The sequence below is a fragment of the Dasypus novemcinctus genome, chromosome 27 (assembly GCF_030445035.2).
Source record: "Dasypus novemcinctus isolate mDasNov1 chromosome 27, mDasNov1.1.hap2, whole genome shotgun sequence".
Lineage (NCBI taxonomy): Eukaryota > Metazoa > Chordata > Mammalia > Cingulata > Dasypodidae > Dasypus > Dasypus novemcinctus.
The window spans coordinates 25,759,273-25,776,368 of record NC_080699.1 but is presented as its reverse complement, the minus strand read 5'-3'; the positions used below and the strand labels follow the sequence as shown (position 1 = coordinate 25,776,368).

The window sequence follows — 17,096 nt, the reverse complement described above, 5'->3', positions numbered from 1 at the left end:
GAAATGGCCTCTGGGATAAGTCTAGGCTCTTTTGCTAGAATGAGTCTAGACTCTGTCCAGGAAGTAGAGGGCACTGGCAGCCCTATTCTCTACTTCCTGGGACCAAATGAGTTTCTAAAGGTGCCATGGGCAGGGCTTGCTTGCCAGTTGCAGCTCTGTGGACCCAAGAGCTGCTGGGCCAATGATGCGATAGGAGCAAGGAAGGTGTCCCCTGTCCTCAGGGCACCCTGCAAGTAGGAAAGTCCTTTGACATGCCCAGCAAGAGCTTGAGGTGGTGAAATGGCAGGCACACCTCAGTTATCTGGGTAGCTTGTTAAAAGCAGACTCCTAGCATTTGAGACCCAGGCATCTGTATTTTCACCCAGCTGTGCAGGAGCCTCTTATACAGTTGGCCCCGCCTCGGTCCGAGGACCCACAGCTTGGAACCACCATCAGAGAAAGCCCTGAGCCAGGCATCCAGAGCGCTGGCTGGAGCTCCCCTTCTGCCACTTCCTAGCTGTGTTTCCTTGGCCTTGAACCTCGGGCTCCTCTTCAGTTAAGGGGGATAGTACCTTCCTACCTGTCCTGCCTGCATTTCAGGGTCATCATGATCGCATGTGAAAATGCTGACCAATATAAACCTGCCCATTGCAACAGATGATTAGTTGTTACTGTTACCATTTTTTACTCTTTCCAAGGCAGACCCAGCTCTTAACTCTGCAGCGCTTGGTGGGCCGGAAGCCAAGTGGGTGGTGCGGGAGAGGCTTCCTGGGGCTGGAGAACATGGGGACTCCCCCGAGGGAGATGGCAGTGCCGACCCCAGGTGGGAGCGCAGAGGAACTAACCTCACGTGGTGTCCCCCAATCCCTGCAGGCTGAATGGCTCGCTCCCCAAGGGCGTGGAGGCCCAGAACAGAACTCTCTTCTTCAGGGGACCCATCAACTACAGCCTGGCCGGGACCTACATCTGCGAGGCCACCAACCCCATCGGCACCCGCTCAGGCCAGGTGGAGGTCAACATCACAGGTAGGCAGCTCCATTCTTCCCTGCCTCTTCCCACCCCCTGGTTCCTCCTCTGCCGGTGGCCCCACCTGTGGTCATGTCCCAGCAGCAGATTTGCATCTGCTCTTTCTCCTTCTCAGGCTCTCCCTTGAGCTCTGGCCATGGGCAGGCCTCACTTGGCTCTCTCATTTCTCTGTTTAAGGCTCCTCGTGAGACAAGCAGGTGACTCTCCTTGGGAGAGGTGCAGGAAGGAGGAATTAGGAGCTGTTTATAGGACTGCTGTGTGGGGTGGGGTCATAGGCTGCCCAGGGACCTGCCAGACAAAAGCATCCTGTGACGCAGGCTTGGGAGGTCCGAGTTGGCAAGTGGCACCCACTTCCTCCAAGCTCTGCACCCATGGTTCAGGAAACCTGCATGGGCAGAATGGTGAGACTGGCCCAAGAAGGGATGCTGGAGGGAAAGCAAGCATGTATTCCAAGCCCGTAACAGTGCTGCGCGCCCTAGGCCACGTTGCTCTTTCCCCTGCATCTTTCTCTCTCTCCATGGATAAGGAGGCTCGGCCACCTGCCCTCCGGGAGAACAAGGCCTAGGGTAAGACCTCACACGGCCTTGGATGCCAGGCAGAGCTGACCTGGACAAGCCCTCATCTGTAAAATGGGGCTGATATGACCTGCTTCAAAGGGTTGTAGTCAGAATCCTACATAATTTAGGTCAAGTACCTAGCACAGCTTGGGCTGTCCATAAATAGCTGGCGCTCTATTATTATTACATCCTCAGTCATTATTACTACTAATGGAAGAATCAAAACAAGCCAATAGAGGGGAATTGCCATCGCAGCTTCACAGCCAGAAGAGGGAATGTCTGAGCCAGTTGCAGCATGAGAAAGTGGCAGAAAGAACCTTCTTGAACAGGAAGTGACATCATGCTGCTGCTGAGGTGGATAGGAAGTGACATCAGAGGGTCAGTGACCCCAGGGAGATGTTGTTGAGACTCGAGGGGCACAGGAACTTGGGCAGCTCTTCCTTGGCTCCAAGCGTGGGGAAGAGCAGGGCGATGTTTCATGAGGAGCGGTCTTAGGGCAGGGGCCTCCTGTTGGGGGAGGCAGCGTCACAGAAGGGACAGCACGCACTGGCTCCTGCCAGCTGTGTGGCCTTGAGCACGTCCTTCACCTCTCTGGACCTCAGCTTCCTAATCTGCAATATGGGGGTGATTAGCCTTAACCTCAGGCTTCCCATGATCACGCAAGGAGATATGCGTGCTAAATGCGCACTACACTGCCCGGCCGTCTGTGCACTCCCTCGAGGACCAGGCCCCAGTGGTGGACCACCAACACCACCGGGGCCTCACCTCGGCCTCCCGGGGCCGTGGTAGATCAGGAAATCAGGGGAGGAGGCCAAGAAGCTGGAGCAACCTCCCGCTGTCACCCCTCTGCCCCAGTGCAAGATGACCACCATGCCACCCAGCCCAGGGGCACGGTGGGGGACAGGACGGTCAGGGCCTCTCTTCTCCCAAGGCTCAGGTGGGTACAGGATGACCGGAAGTGCAGGGGTCCTCGGCAGGAAGTCCCACCCCACAGAAGGAAGGGGCAGGCCGAGGTTATGGAGCAGAGAGGAAAGGAAGGAAGAGCAACCAGCCGGGGGGCGGCTTCTCCTTGGGGGTCCCGTGGAACCCTCCGTGGTATCTGCCATGGGAGGGCAGGTGACCTGGCGACTGCACAGGGCTCAAGCTGGAGGCACCCTCCTGGGCCCCTCCTGGGCCCTCGGAGGCACCCTCCTGGGCCCCTCAGAGGTACAGAGTAGGATGGGGGTGATAATCAAAGACCTGGGACAAGGTGACGGTGGTGGTCTGAAGGTTGGGGAAACTGAGGCTCACTAGGTTGCTCAGGGCCCAGTCTCAGCCCCCGCAGGAGATCTCGGCCAGTCGTCCAGAGCCTTTTCAGGGCTGTTTGCTCTTGTGCTCATGGGCAATTTGTGAGCAGCAGCTAACCTCACACACCTTCACCCCCCATCGACTAGGCCCCCCGCTCCTTCTCTGAGTCCCCACCTCAGTCTCCCCCACGGGTCATCGCCGTGCCCTGTGCTCCAAGCCCACTCTCTGGAGGGAATGCATGAGCGAAAGGGATAAGTGGAAATTTAATTTTTTATTCTGGCCATCCGTTTGGGTAATAGCTTTGCCCTGGGTGCATCTGCAGAGGAAAACGAAGAGCGGCTGGAGCGGTGGGCGGGGGAAGGTGTGCAGCAGGGTGTGTGCCGGCTGCACAGGGCACGCATGTGCAAGGCCAGCCGGGCCACCTGCACAGACGCACATTGGCACGGGCCACAGACCCCGGGCCAGCTTGGAAGTCCTTGAGCAGGCGGGTGTCCAGAGCCAGTGCCTGGCCATGCTCTCGCTAAGAGAATGCGGCCAACTTTGGCGGAGGTGGCAGCTGAGACATTCCTGCAGAGACGAAGGAGCGGGCGGTGAAGGAGGGGTGGTGTGCCCGAGTGAGGGAACCACGTGGAGGGAAAATGGCTGGAGACGGGTGGCAGAGGGAGGGCTCGGACGGCCTTTAATCGAGGAGTGGCGTGGCGAAGCGTGTCTTAGATTGAGCATCCATGGAAAGGGCCCAGCCAGACCTCGGGGAGCCCAGCCAGCAGCTATCACAGTACATGGCCCAGTAGCAAGGAACAGCAGGCCCCAGCTGTGGCCGAGGGGGTGGGAGAAAGGAGAACCCAACTGAGCTCGTGAAGCTACTTCTGCGGGGCCTAGGGTCCTCAAAGAGCCCTTTTCAGAGGGCTTTATACCAAGGAGCACTTCCTTGGGGTTGACCTTGAAGCCCAGTAGTCACTAAACAAACCAGTGGAGCTCCCCTCCCCGCTCCCTCCGGGGTGGTGTCAAGGATAGGAGAGGCTCCAGGGTGTGGCATCGACCGGACCAAAGAGGCCCAACGAGGCAGCTGCTAACCCGGGCTGCAGGAGGAGAGGAGCCAGAGGCAGGGAGGCCACTGGGGTGTAGGGTGTCTGTCCCAGGTCCCACTGAAGCCTCAGGTCCCATCTGCTCCTCACCTGGGGACAAGGGTAACCGGCCGTCAAGCCGGGAGTGCTTTAGACCGGGGTGGCAGGGCTTGAAGGGCAGTGTCCGTCTGGAAGGGGATGCGATAGCCTGTGAGTGCGGGTGCCCGGTGCGAGTATGGCCTGTCGCCGGAAAGGCATCTGGTGGGCACGTGGGAGCCGGCGGCCGTGCCACATGCCTTTCCCCGGGCCGGCAAATGGCAGTGGGTTGGCAGGAGTCTGAGAGCGCAGCTGTCGGCCCCTGGGAGGATTGGGTTCTCCTCCAGCCTGTCGAGGCGCTGCCCTCCCTGTGGTCTGGCGTGCACAGCTGCTGCAGCTGCAGGAGGACAGAAGGGTTTCCGGAATTTGGCCTCGGCCTTCCCGCTCTCCCCCACGGCCGCCTGCACTGCATGCTGGGGGGTGTAGTTCCGCAGCTTCCCAGCCTGGCCCTGGCATGCCAGAGCCTTCCCTGCTTGAGGAAGCGCCAGGCTTTAGAAGCAATCCCAAACAATCCTTTCAGCCCCACACCTGCTCCCTCCAGATCCTAGGTCCAGACGAAACCCTGGCCCTCCAGCTCCGGCTCACAGGCGTGCAAAGCCCCTGCAGCAGCCCCACCCACCTCTGTAACCGCCCCCCACCTCGGTCAGGGAACCCAAAGCGTCCCAGAGCCCCCACTGCCCAATGGCCCCAGCCAGTCTGGGATCCTGGGGTAGTAGGGGGGCTGCAGCCCTCGGGAATCGGGGTCAAGCTGTCCCCTTTACACAGGACATGACGGAGGCCACCTGGACTTGCATCAGCAGGCACATGGCACCCCATTGCCCCACTCTTCTCCCGGCTGTGGCCCTTGAGGCCCCACTCCTGGCAGAGAGGCAGGAACTACGGGCTGAATGTGACAGCTGGGGGATGAGGGATGCAGGGTGCAGGGGGGGTGCTCCATTCCATCCCAGGCAGCCCCTCGGTTGCGAGTGGCTCTGGGCCCCCCACCTACTCCTTTATCCTGCCCCCCCCCCCCAGCATCTTCACACTGTGAAGTGCTGGGGGTCATCTCAGCCAATCTTCTGCCTCCAGACAGGCCTGGCCCTAAAGCAGCCAAAATGACCAGGGTGCCCTTTGGTCCTAAAAGTCCCCAGAGAATGAAAACGCCTTAGGACTTAGAAGGGAAAAGGTCAAACAGAAGGACCTGCAGGGGAGACAGAAAAACCCAGCCTTAAACCACCACTCCCCCTCCCATCAAGGGGGCCAGTGAAACGAGGGTGCTCTTGGCTCCCCCCGCTGCACCCCACGTGTGCATCTGGGTGTCTCCAGAATGCCTGCTCTGCCTGGAGCTGGGCTCATTCTTTCATTCCGCAAGTGTTCCCTGAACGCCCGCCAGTGCCAGGTGAGCCAGGTGCTTGGGGCACCTCAGTGAACAACTGACAAAGCCCCTGTCCTTTCGGAGCCCACGTGTCAGCACCCGTGGACAGTCGACAAACACTAGATAAAGTACGTTTTAAAATTATGTAGCAAGTTTGAAGATGGTGAGGGCCAGGGATAAAAGAAGAACACAGTGAGAGTCACAAGTGCTGGGGTTGGCAGGGAAGGTCTCAATGAGAAGGTGCCATTTGAACCAGACCCTGAAGGAGTGGTGTGAACCATGGGGCACCCGAGAGACGAGCCTTCCAGAGTGAGGAGGAGCCCGTGCAAAGGCCCTGCGGCAGGCGGGCAGAGGGAGACAGACAGATCCTCTGGAGTATTTCAAGCCCTACTAATTTGGGCTTTTATTCTGAGTGAAACAGGCAGAGTCTTTGGAGGGCTCTGCACTGAGAAGTGATGTGATGTGACGTACATGTATAACAGATTCTCTCTGACTGCTGGGTTGAAAATAGGCTATCAAAGAAAAGCATGGAATTGAGGAAGCCGGCTAGGCAACAATGGCTGTAATCCACGTGAGAGATGGGGCCTTGGACCAGAGTGGGAGGAATGGATATGGTGAGAAGCTGTTGGGTTGTAGATTTATTTCGAATGGGAATTGACAGACTCGTTTGTGACACCAGTCACACTCCTGAAATGGTTAACATAGTAAATGTTAACACACTGTGATAAGTGGGGTCTAAAACATTCCATCCAGCCGAATAAACACAGGAGAGCTTTGTTTCTCATTTGTTCTCTGCTGTCACAAAAAGCACAAAGGCAAGTATAGTGGCCCTTATACTGTACACAACTGTACCACGCTGAATTGAGCCAGTCCCAAATGATTGTGAGCTGCTGCTTTCTAAACCCCTCTGGGTTCCTGTGAAAGGGAACTTTAGACTGACCCCATTGGAAAATGGGGAGCTTAATCATGGTATTTATTGTAGGGTATTTTATCACAAGACCATTGGTATGTAAAAATTCTAAAGAGAAAAAGATAAGCATGAGCTGGAGAAGAGTAGTCTATGTGGAGAAGGGACCAAGGAACTGAAATAGGCGGAGGGGCCAACTGCTCGTAGGGCAGACAGCACAAGCAAAGGCTGGCAGTAAAGAATCAACCTGGACGGCAAGGAGAGTGAGCCAGCCAAGCCCAAGGCTTCATGGGAAGCCTTGAAGACCAGACTGGCATGGTCCAATGTCAGTGGGAGCCACTGGTGAAAAATTAACCTGGTGGCTCTGGATGACCATAGGGTGAGGCCAAACAAAGGTGGGACGTTCTGGAATCTATGACAACATGCCAGACATAAAGTGATGAGATATTTAATAAGAAGAGTCAACGAGTTTTGCTGGCAGATTTTGACCCAAGAGATGTAGAAGGAAGAGTCAAAGATCAGCGGGATTCTGAGCTGGAAGAGTTGTCAGATGGCATGGTCAGTGGAGAAGCCAGGGGCTTGTGTTGAATGGAGAGGGTTTGGAGGGAAGACGGTAAACCAGGTGGGACCAGATGGATTTGGGATGGTGATAAGAATCCCAAATGAGGATGTGCTAGGGAAGTTTATCAGTGTGTACCCTTAAATATTAATCCTGTGAGGCAGTCGAGAGGGTGGTGGAGATGGGGTTGGGGGCGGGGGGCTTAAGCTCAAATCAGCTGGAAAACACTGCCCCCTCCATGCCCCATGTCACAGTGTACATGACAAGACTAAGGGCTCTGAGTCAAGGGCTTAAGGTTCCATGGCCACAATCAGGGAAATGCCGTTCAAAGAGCCTGTGGAGATAAGGTCTCCAAGTTGGGTGAGAGCTTTGTACCTGAGATAGTTTGGCAGGATAAAGGTAACACATGCAACTGAAACCAAATCCATTATTAGGAAGGAAAGCATAGGATGAGGGATGAGGGTCTAATGACGGAGCCATGCAGGAGACAGAAGCTCAGAGGAAAACCAAGGACCAAGAAATCCTGTCTCCAAAGGCCAGGGAAGCGTTTCAGAGAAGAAGGCTGGTTCCCTCCACCTGGATGCCTTCCTGGCGCTCTGGGTCTCTCCAAGTCCTTGCCACCTCCAAGGCACGTCCTAAGTCTTCTGTCCTCCAAGAAGCCTTTTCTAAGTCCAGGTGCTCGCCCTCCCCTGCACACCTGCGGCACTGCCCTGCCTAGTCCCTTGATAGCTATGGGCTGCATTGTCTTTAGAGCATTTTTTGGTTCCCCAGGTAGGCGGTGGGTCTCTTATACCCTGTGACTAATATGACAGATGCTCAGTACATGTCTGCTTATTGGGTGGGTAGATGGATGGATGGATGGATGGATGGATGGATGGATGGATGGATGGATGGATGGATGCAAGTGTTGAGCAGAAAGAACTCCAGTTATGGGGCGAGAACTGAAGAAGGGGCAGGCAGGGTGGAAATACAGAAGGGCTGGGTTCCTGCAGCTGCCTCTGAGGCACTTGATGGAGGTGGCCCCCACCTCAGGAGGAGCAGGTAGCAGCCCTGGAGACCAGGTGAGCCAGGAGAAGCTGGAGGTTCTGGGGAGCCGATTCTGGTGACAGGTGGTCAAGACAAAGATGCATCCGTTCACGAAATACATCCTGAGCAACTACTCAGTGACCTGCCCTGAGGACACAGTGGTGCCCGCGGGGGCAGCTGCAGCTTCAGGGGCTGTGCCGACCTCTGCCAACTCCTGCCCATGGAGAGGTGGGGAACGGGAGCAGCGGGGGGTCCCAGCCCAGCTTGTCACCTTGACCTGCCCTTCTCTGAGCCCATTGTTTTCCCCTGGAGAGTGAGGCATTGGCCCTTCCAGCCTGGACTCTGCTTCTAGACTCTGCGCTGCGCCTGCTTGCTGCTCTCACCCCACACTCACGCCCCTGCACCTCACCTCCGGGAGGAGGAAACAGGCTCCTGGGAAGAGTGGGATTCTGACGTGGTGAACCTTGCTGAGTCAGGGAGGGAGCGGGCAGGACGGGACGCCCAGAGGCCACTCCAAACCCGCAGCCTTGCACCTTGGCCTGAGCTAGGAGGGCGGGAAGCCGGGGTCAGCGCTCTGCCTGCTCCGAGGCCAGCTGCGGTCTCCGGTGCCACCCTGTGGTGGTGCGGGGAACCACCTGCCTCGGCCTCCCCTAGCCACCCCTTTGGCCTCAGGTCGGACTCACCTTCCCAGGCCGGGAAAGAAAAGCCCAGGGGCAGTGTCGCCCAGGGCACAACCGTCCTCTAGCCGGGCCCACTGGGAAGTCGCGCTCTCAGCCTTCTCTCCCTCCTGTCGTCCTGTCTCTGCTGGTCCTTGGCGTACGCGTAGCTGCGCCCACACTCTCCTCGCATGGCACAGGCGAGCGCCCCACCCTGGCTTGTGCTCCCGAACCCCGGGCTCCCCTGCAGTGCCAAAGGGGTGTGCCCATGCGCGGGCACTCCGGTGTGTGCCCCCAGCCTCGGCCTCTCGCCCCCTCTCTGCCCGACCCTGCCCTGCGCCGCACCCCGCGGTGCCAAGCGCTCACAGCCCAGGCTGGCGCCACCCTGGCCCCCACCATGCCCTGGTTTCTGGCACACTGGCAGCTGTTGGCACCTGCAGGGCACGCGCTGGGCCAGCACCTGGGCTCTCCCTGTGCCCAGGAAGCCAGGAGCTGGAGCCTGGGCACTGCGTGGTGGTGGGTGCCGCTCCGGGCAGGGGCCGGCCCGCGGGGACTTTGCACAGGCTTTACCTGCCAGGGAGCCCACTTGGCATCTTTGGAGGTGTGGCCTTAAAGCGTCGTCGAACCTCTCCAAGCCTCGCTCCGTCCTGTACTAAATGGAAATTATTAGATACCCACTTCACAGGGCGTTGTGGGCATCAGGTGGCAGGAGGTGCTGCCCGGTGAACGTCTAGTGGACACTGCCAGGGCGGCCTGCGCGAGCGCCTCTCGGGACCGCGGCTGGGGCCCGGCTCTGCATCCAAGAGGGGAGTCGGTGCCGCCGTCCCCCTGCCACCCTGTCCTCGCCGGTCTCCCCCTCCAGCTGCCCTGGCCAGGCAGGGCGGGCTCCAGGAGGGGAGTGGTGAAGACTCACCCCGGCCTCAGACCTTGGGCCCCCTTCCCGGGCTCTCCCTCCCCTGCCGCCCGCCCGCCCCAGCAGCTGACACTGACGCCGTCCCCCTCCGTCTCTTTTCCTCCCCCCAGAATTCCCCTACACCCCGTCTCCTCCCGAGCACGGGCGGCGCGCCGGGCCGGTGCCCACGGCCATCATCGGGGGCGTGGCGGGCAGCGTCCTGCTGGTGCTGATCGTGGTCGGCGGGATCGTGGTGGCCCTGCGCCGGCGCCGCCACACCTTCAAGGGCGACTACAGCACCAAGAAGCACGTGTACGGCAACGGCTACAGCAAGGCGGGGGTCCCCCAGCACCACCCCCCCATGGCGCAGAACCTGCAGTACCCCGACGACTCGGATGACGAGAAGAAGGCCGGCCCGCTGGGCGGGAGCAGCTACGAGGAGGAGGAGGAGGAGGAGGGCGGCGGGGGTGGCGAGCGCAAGGTGGGCGGCCCCCACCCCAAGTACGACGAGGACGCCAAGCGGCCCTACTTCACGGTGGACGAGGCCGAGGCCCGTCAGGACGGCTACGGGGGCCGGACTCTGGGCTACCAGTACGACCCCGAGCAGCTGGACTTGGCCGAGAACATGGTTTCTCAGAACGACGGGTCTTTCATTTCCAAGAAGGAGTGGTACGTGTAGCCCCCTCTCGGAGCCTCCATCTGTGCCCACTTCTCCCCGGCCCCTGCCCGCACGCTCCCTGCCCGCCCCCCAAGGCCCACTCCTCCAGGAGTTCAACAGAGACTCACGAGCTGCCCGCAGGCGGCCCCGGACTCCCGGGGAGCGAGGGGCGCACGGGGCAGCCGCCGTCCGGCTTTGTTTTTTATTTCTTCTCTTCCCCCAGCCCTTCCCCATGGTGTTGTGTTCGACTGTGGCTTTGGTGTTGCTGTCCCTTTCCTTCGCTGACCCCTCCCGCCTGCCCTCTTCGCGGGGAGCCCCGTGCTCGTCTTGTATCCTGGGGCATCCCTCCAGGGTTTGGGGAGCCAGGCCTCCCCCGCCCCCCAACACTGGAATTTGTTTGTGTCTCTTCACTGGGGGTGGAGGGCAAAAGGGGCTCCAAGAGGAAGCGCCCCTCCTTACACACACCCCCCAGATGCTGCTCCTCTTTCCCAGGGAGAGGGAACCCAACACACACACCTCCCCCCAAGCTGACACAGGTTCTAGACTACCCACAAGAGGCCGGGGCAGGGGCGTGGCTTCTCAAGCACCCACGGAGGCGTTGTTTAAGTGGATCGAGTTGGGGTCCCCGCCTGGGTGGCCCTGGGCAGTGTGCTTTCCCCGTGAAGTTGGTTTTATATTTTTTTTCCTCATTGGCCTGCCGAGAGTGAAACTGGCCCAGCTCTGATGTACCCCTCCCCTCCCGTCCCTCCCATCTGCCCCCACGCAGGGCGGGTTTCGACCCAAGCTTCCTACAGCCTCCTTCAGCACACACACACACACACACACACGCACGTCTGCCCCTCCCCGGGTCACATGCCTTACCCAGGCTGGACACTGCCCGAGGCTCGCCCCTCACTGCACCACCTCTCCCCCCTTCCCATTTGAGGAGGGGGGGCAGCCTTTAGAAGCTTCCAGGGACAGCAGGGACTGGGCCCCGGTGCCTCCGCCCTGGGACCCCGAGTCTGGCCCCGAACTGCTGACGTCCAGCGTGGACGTTGCTGGGATTTCCCCCTCACCCATCGAGGGCTAGCTGGTGCAGATTGTGGTCGGCGGGATCGTGGTTCTCTTGGGAAAAGGAGGAGTCAGGGCTGGGACCCCAGAGGATCTACCTCCAAGAGTAAGAGGGGAAGAAATGCCTGGGGGGGAGCACAGGGGCAGGCGGCCATGTGGTGGGAGCTCTCTGGGCCCCACCCACTGTCTGAGCGAGTACAGATGAAGGCCAGGGTCACGGCCCTCCCAAAAGTGCAGGGGCCTGGGCAGAGCTGGGACCCGAGTCAGGACCGGCTCCCCCGCCTCCTTTCCTGCGCACGTATCCTGGTCCCAGTCTGAGCTGAAGGGGGAGACCCTGGAGAAGCCCTCCCTGGCAGTGCAGTTTCCCTGCTCGAGTGGGAGTCTGGGGGTGCCATCAGCCACGTGCCTCAATCTTCAGATCTGGACAGAGGAAGAAGGCTCCCTCCCACCCTCTCAGTCCCCCCAGCTCGAAGTGCCTCAATCCCTCCCACTGCCCACCCAGGTCCCCCGGCACTGCAGACGGGCACGCCAGCGGAAAAGGCCCCTGGGATAGGCGAGGCGGGCACCGGGGGTCTCCTCGTGCCAGCCTGTTAGGAGTCCAGATGTCCCTCAGTGCAGGGCCCTGTGTCGGGAGGGAGGGAGGCAGAATGCTCTGCCCCAGGGGCACGGCCCTGTCCTGCCGGGGGCTTCCCAGAGGAGCCTCCCAGGCCCCCACCACACCCCTCCCCTCCCTGGTGCTGCTACTTGAACCCTCAGCCAGGTCCAATCTGCCCTGGCCACCCTGGGCCCTCGCCTGGCTCCCGCTGCCCGAGCCCCAGCCCAGGCCGCCCAGTAGCCACGTAGCAGAAGTCCAAAGCCATGTCAGCCCTGGGGCGGCTCTCCCCTCTTGGCATTGGGGTACTGGGTGGGGTGGAATTGGGGGACTCCTGGAGTCTTTCTAGCCATGGGGCAGTGGGAGGTATAGGAGCTGGGTCCAGGGAGCCCAGGTGGGCTGCTGCTCCGCGCAGTATTAGTGTCCCCTGCCAGGGCAGAGGACCCTTTCCATGTCACATGACCGCCCCCCATCCCACCTCCCGTCACTTCCTCTGCCCCCTCTGTTTGGTCCCCTTTCCCCCAGGCAGAAGGCAATCCCAGGGGCCTGCCCGATGGAGGCATTCCCTGTCCCCTTGAAACCAAGAGTGAAAGGGCTCCTTCTGTGTCTTCCCTCCTCATCCTGCACTGCCAGCCCCCGTCATGACATGATGAGCTTAGGAGGCCCCCAGGCCCAGCCAAAGCCCTGAGCCCCCCTTATGACACCTCCACGCCCTTCCCCAAACAAAGCACAAATTGTGGGGTCCACACAGCAAGGGCCACCTGGGTTGAGGGTGGGCCTACGGCAGAGGTGAGCGCTTAGGGATCGGGAGATGGGGTCCTCTGGGCCCCGAGTTCGTGGGAGGGTGGGCACTGCTGGCGGAGGGGAGATGAGGACGCGCTGCCTCTACCCCAGCCCCACAGCATGAGCTGCGCTGCTGCCTTGGCCGGAAGGGGCAGTTTCGACGTGGTGCGGACAGCGCCCGGGCACCTGCCTCCCGTGCCCTCCCGTGCCCTGCCCACACCCCTATTTCCTCACTGATTTTGATATTGTTCTAACGTGTACCAGAACCACCCGAGCCCCTTCGAGGGCAAGGCTCGCAAACGCAGCAGCGTGAGTCAGCGAGCCCCGGCGTGCACATGGTGGCACGGCCCTGAGACCCCAGCCCAGACCCAGGTCCACTCAGACACACACCCGGCCAGATGACCCTGGCCCGGGGACACGCAGGAGGCGCGGGCTGGTGTCTGCGGAAGCCCGAAGGAGCACGGCGGGTTCCCGGGGCTCAGGCCTTAGGAGAGAGCCACAGGGCCATTCCCCCGGGCACGTGCCCCCTCTGCCAGCCACCCCGCCGTGTGCCCGCGCCACTTGTGCAATAATTTTTCTGCCTTCTTCAAAGCAGAGGGATCGGCAATGTGTTTGGAATAGGCCAGGACCAGACGGGGCAGTGGTGTCCCAGAGGGAAGTGGTCCCAGCCTCGGGGGTCCAGGGACCTCCAAAGTCTGCCTGCCCACGGGCCTCTCCCAGACCCCCCACTTCCGCAGGGAGGCCAGCCCTGGCACGCACGAGCCCCTCCACTGTGGCCCCGGGTCTGAGGGGCTCTGGGGCCTCGAGCCCCCCAATGGAGACCCAAAAAGAGACCACCACCCCCCTGGGCACCGCCTCTCTGGCCGCTGCTGTGAAGAATGGCCTTCTCAGCCGAAAAGCTGGTTTTCTTTCTTTTGTATAAATGACAACAAAATCAAGGAGAAGCTGCCACCCCTCAGCTCTGAGTGTGACGTGCCACCTCTGCTTCTTTGTCAGTTTCCATCTTCGGTCCTAGGGGACGGCCCCGTGGATTCTCCTGGTTCTGACCCCAGGGGGTGTTTGCATCACCCCCTTTTACTTGTATAAAAAAAAAATTATGGGTTAAAAAAATGAACTGAGGAAAAAAATGTACTTTTTTTATAAATAAAGTGTTTAAAACAACCCTGTCTGCCTCCACGTTGCTCCCCTCTTCCCTGCCATGGGGATTTCTCCGCAGCAGTGGGGGCTGCTTCCGAAGGGGTGGGACCTCCAGTCCGGGCCCGGGGTCCACGATTCTGAGGCAGGGACACAGGTCTCTCCTGGGGCCCCCGAGGGAGGGCGAGGGCCCTGCCCGAAAGCCCACCCAGCTCCCACGCCGCACGTGGGAGGGCCGCAGCCTCGGGAGGGCTTGGCGTCTGCAGGCTGCAGTCAGGGAGGGCTGCGAGGAGGAGAAGGCAGGGGGATGGCTGTGGGGAGAGGCTGGGGCCCATCGGGGGGCAACTCCCTGTGGCCCTGGAGTCGCCCCGCTCAGAGCTGCAGGGCCCGCATCTCGCCCCCACCCTGCAGGGCTCACGCACAGCTCCCCTCCCTGCTGTCCTTCCCACCCTCCTGAGTCCCCTTCTGTGCCTGCTCAGAGAAGAAAACCCTCAGTGTCGCACCTGTCGTGTTAGGGAGATCCTGGGGGGCAGGAGCTTTAGCCTTTCATCCTCTATTTCCAGGATACTGCTGGCCCCCAGCCCCTGCACGCCCGCACCCTGCCCCCAACCTCCCCATCTCCCCAGGGGCCTGGCTGGAGGGAGGGTCTCCTTGCCCCTCGGTTATGCTTCCCCCCCTCCCCACAGCAGCACCATCTGCTTCCCATCTCCTGGCTGGAATGCAGGACAAATCGAGCCCAGGGGTGGGAACAGCAGCGGCTCTAGGAAGTGCCCCCTCCCAGCGCTCCCAGTAGCATCTCCTTTCACTCAAATCCAGCCCACAGTCCCCTGGGAGAGGGGAGGGCAGCCGCGTCCCCCACACCTAGGATTGGGCAGGGCGGAGGGCAGGGCGGGCGGAACCCGGCGTGGAGGAGCAGGCGCTGGCAGCTGTTGGCAGCTGGTGGGGGCTGTCACCGGAAGGCCAAACCGGGCACCCTGGGTAGGGCTCCCTTTCCATGTGGCTATTCAAATGAGATGCAAATCGCCCATTTAAGCGGTCACTTCCTCAGTTTTCCAGGCTGTCCGTTTAAGTTAATTTTTAATTTGCGCAGGCAATAAATGCTTAATTACATTATTAATATATTGGAAGAGAGCAGTGGACAGAGCATCCTAATTGGCATTTAACTGGAGCGTTCCGGCAAATTAGCCAAGACTTTCTCCGGCAGAGGGATGAGGGTAAGCCAATTAGCACCAGGCACAGCCTCTCCAGGTGGGCAGCTGGGGCTGGCGGCTGGAGAAGCCAGCCCAGCCCCTTCCCCCTGGCCCAGCAGCCAGAAGGCCGCAGCTCCCTTGTCCACACCGCGGCCCGCATGGCCCCGGGAGCCCAGGGGCTCTCTAGAGCCCTCTGGCCAAGTTAGGCTTAGGAAGAACTTTCTACTACTTAAGTCATGGCTCCTTCTGCCCAAACCTCCACCATTGCCCCAGTCCCCACTCCCCAACCCACCTTCAACAGATAAGAGGACAAATAAGTGCTGCATGGCCAAGGCAGCACAAGCCTCAGGTGACTAAGTCCCCCTGGGAATGTGCCCACCCACCATTGTCCCACCTGGGGTAATAGACCCAGTGAACCCCTGCTCCAAACTGGAAATGAGGAAATGCAGGGCTAAGATAGCTGGGCAGGTGGAAATTCTGTCTAGAGATCACGGAGGCCTTTCTCTCACATTCTAGTTACCCTATTGCCTCCTGGTTACAGATGAATTGGCAGCAGGCTATAGCAGAGCTGCTCGTAAAGAGCTGCAGGAGCAAAGGATGGGTTTGCATAATTTTTATTTGGAGGGTCTGAAAGGCTTGACAGGTGAAGTGGCACTTCAGCTGGGCTTCGAAGGATGTGTAGGAGCTCTCCAGACAGGTGATTAAGAGTATGCCAGGCAGGGAAACAGTGGTGGCTCAAGTGATAGAGCATGTGCCTATCGTATGGAGGGTCCAGGTTTCGATACCCAGGGCCTCCTGACCCGGGTGGTAAGCTGGCCCACACGTAGTACTGCCACGCACAAGGAGTGCCGTGCCACTCAGGGGTGTCCTCCATGGAGGGGTGCCCCACATGCAAGGAGTGCACCCCACAAGGAGAGCCACCCTGATTGAAAAAAAGCACAGTCCGCCCAGGAATGGCACCGCACACACGGAGAGCTGATGCAGCAAGATGATGCAATAAAAAAAGCGATAGTTTCCCGGTGCCGCAAAACAAGAATATGCAGACACAGAAGAACACACAGCGAATGGACACAGAGAGCAGACAACAGGGGGGGACGGGGAGAGAAATAAATAAAATAAAGCTTAAAAAAAAAAAAAGAGTATGCCAGGCAGACATGGTAACTGAGCATCTTGGAATCAGCCCATAAAGATCGCCTGAATCTCACACTCTCATTCTGCACACGGAGAACTGAAGCTTAGAGAAGAAACTAAGGTTTTGTCAACTAGAACATCAGAAAGCGTACACTCAACCAGCTCAAGGGAAGGGCCCTGTCCTGAAAACTGGGTGGGAAGGGGGATCCTGGGGAAGAAGGTGGCACCAGCCTAACTCTGGGGGTGGGGGGTACTAGATCTGATAGAAGTTTCAGTTTACCCACAAATCAGCAAGACCCTCACGGGGCATAGACTGGGCTTGTGGGAGCCACGTTGGCTGGTGAGTGGAATCAGACTCCCACAGGGCTCATCAGGGAAGACTTCCTGGGGAAGGTGGTATCCGAGAACTGGGAGGGACATGGGGGAAAGCTGGAGGAGGAAAGGCCTCTGTGGAAGCTGGAGGAGAACACCAGCCAGCCCGGGCTCCTCGAGCCATCTGTGCACCTGCCCCGCGGCCAGGCGCTTCTGGGAGCGGCCTGCGGGCTCTTCCTTGGCCCCAGCCCTGTGTGTTCTCCCCTGTCTTACAGACTTAACAGCAGCCAGTCCAATTCCTCCCCCATGGGGCTTGTGTCCCCCTTGCCATCCCCACCACCACCTCCCAGATGCGACACACAGGCCCTGCCCTCTTCCTCCCCCCCACTGCCAGCCACTCCTTCCCCAGCACACACAGACAGCCTGGACCACACCCGAGCTGCCCCCTCCAGCTCTGTCGCATGCAAGCGCAGAGCATTTTGAGCACCACCTAGAAAAGGCTCAGGGAGAGCCACGCTTGGCTTGAGAAACAACGTCCATCGCAGGCACCCTGCTACCACGGGGAGCTCAACCCAGGAAGCACATCAGAATCACCTGGGGATTCAGAAAAGCAAATATCCAGGCCCCATGACAAGCCAATGGGATTCAAGCCTCTGGGCTTGGGGCGCAGAGAGGTTCGTATTTAACCAGCTACCCAGGGGCCTCGAAGGGACAGTCGGGTTCAGAGCCCCAGGTGCCGGTCGTGGGAAAGAGGCAGGCCCTGAAGGAGGAGACTGGGACTGAAGGGGTGGGGAGCTGGGTGACTCGGCGAGTGACTGCACAAAAGGGCTTGAGTGCCAAATG

General features: G+C 59.8%; 1 protein-coding gene across 1 annotated transcript in view; it reads left to right on the top strand.

Moving 5' to 3' along the window:
* Positions 1-13,647, top strand: part of NECTIN1 (nectin cell adhesion molecule 1) — a 66,499-nt gene extending 52,852 nt beyond the window's left edge. Inside the window, exons 5-6 of the mRNA XM_058289511.2 lie at positions 853-1,004; positions 9,535-13,647. Coding sequence (XP_058145494.1) covers positions 853-1,004; positions 9,535-10,082 — 700 coding nt within the window. The 3' untranslated portion in view covers positions 10,083-13,647. The remainder of the gene's footprint in view (positions 1-852; positions 1,005-9,534) is intronic.
* The last annotated feature ends 3,449 nt before the right edge of the window (positions 13,648-17,096 follow it).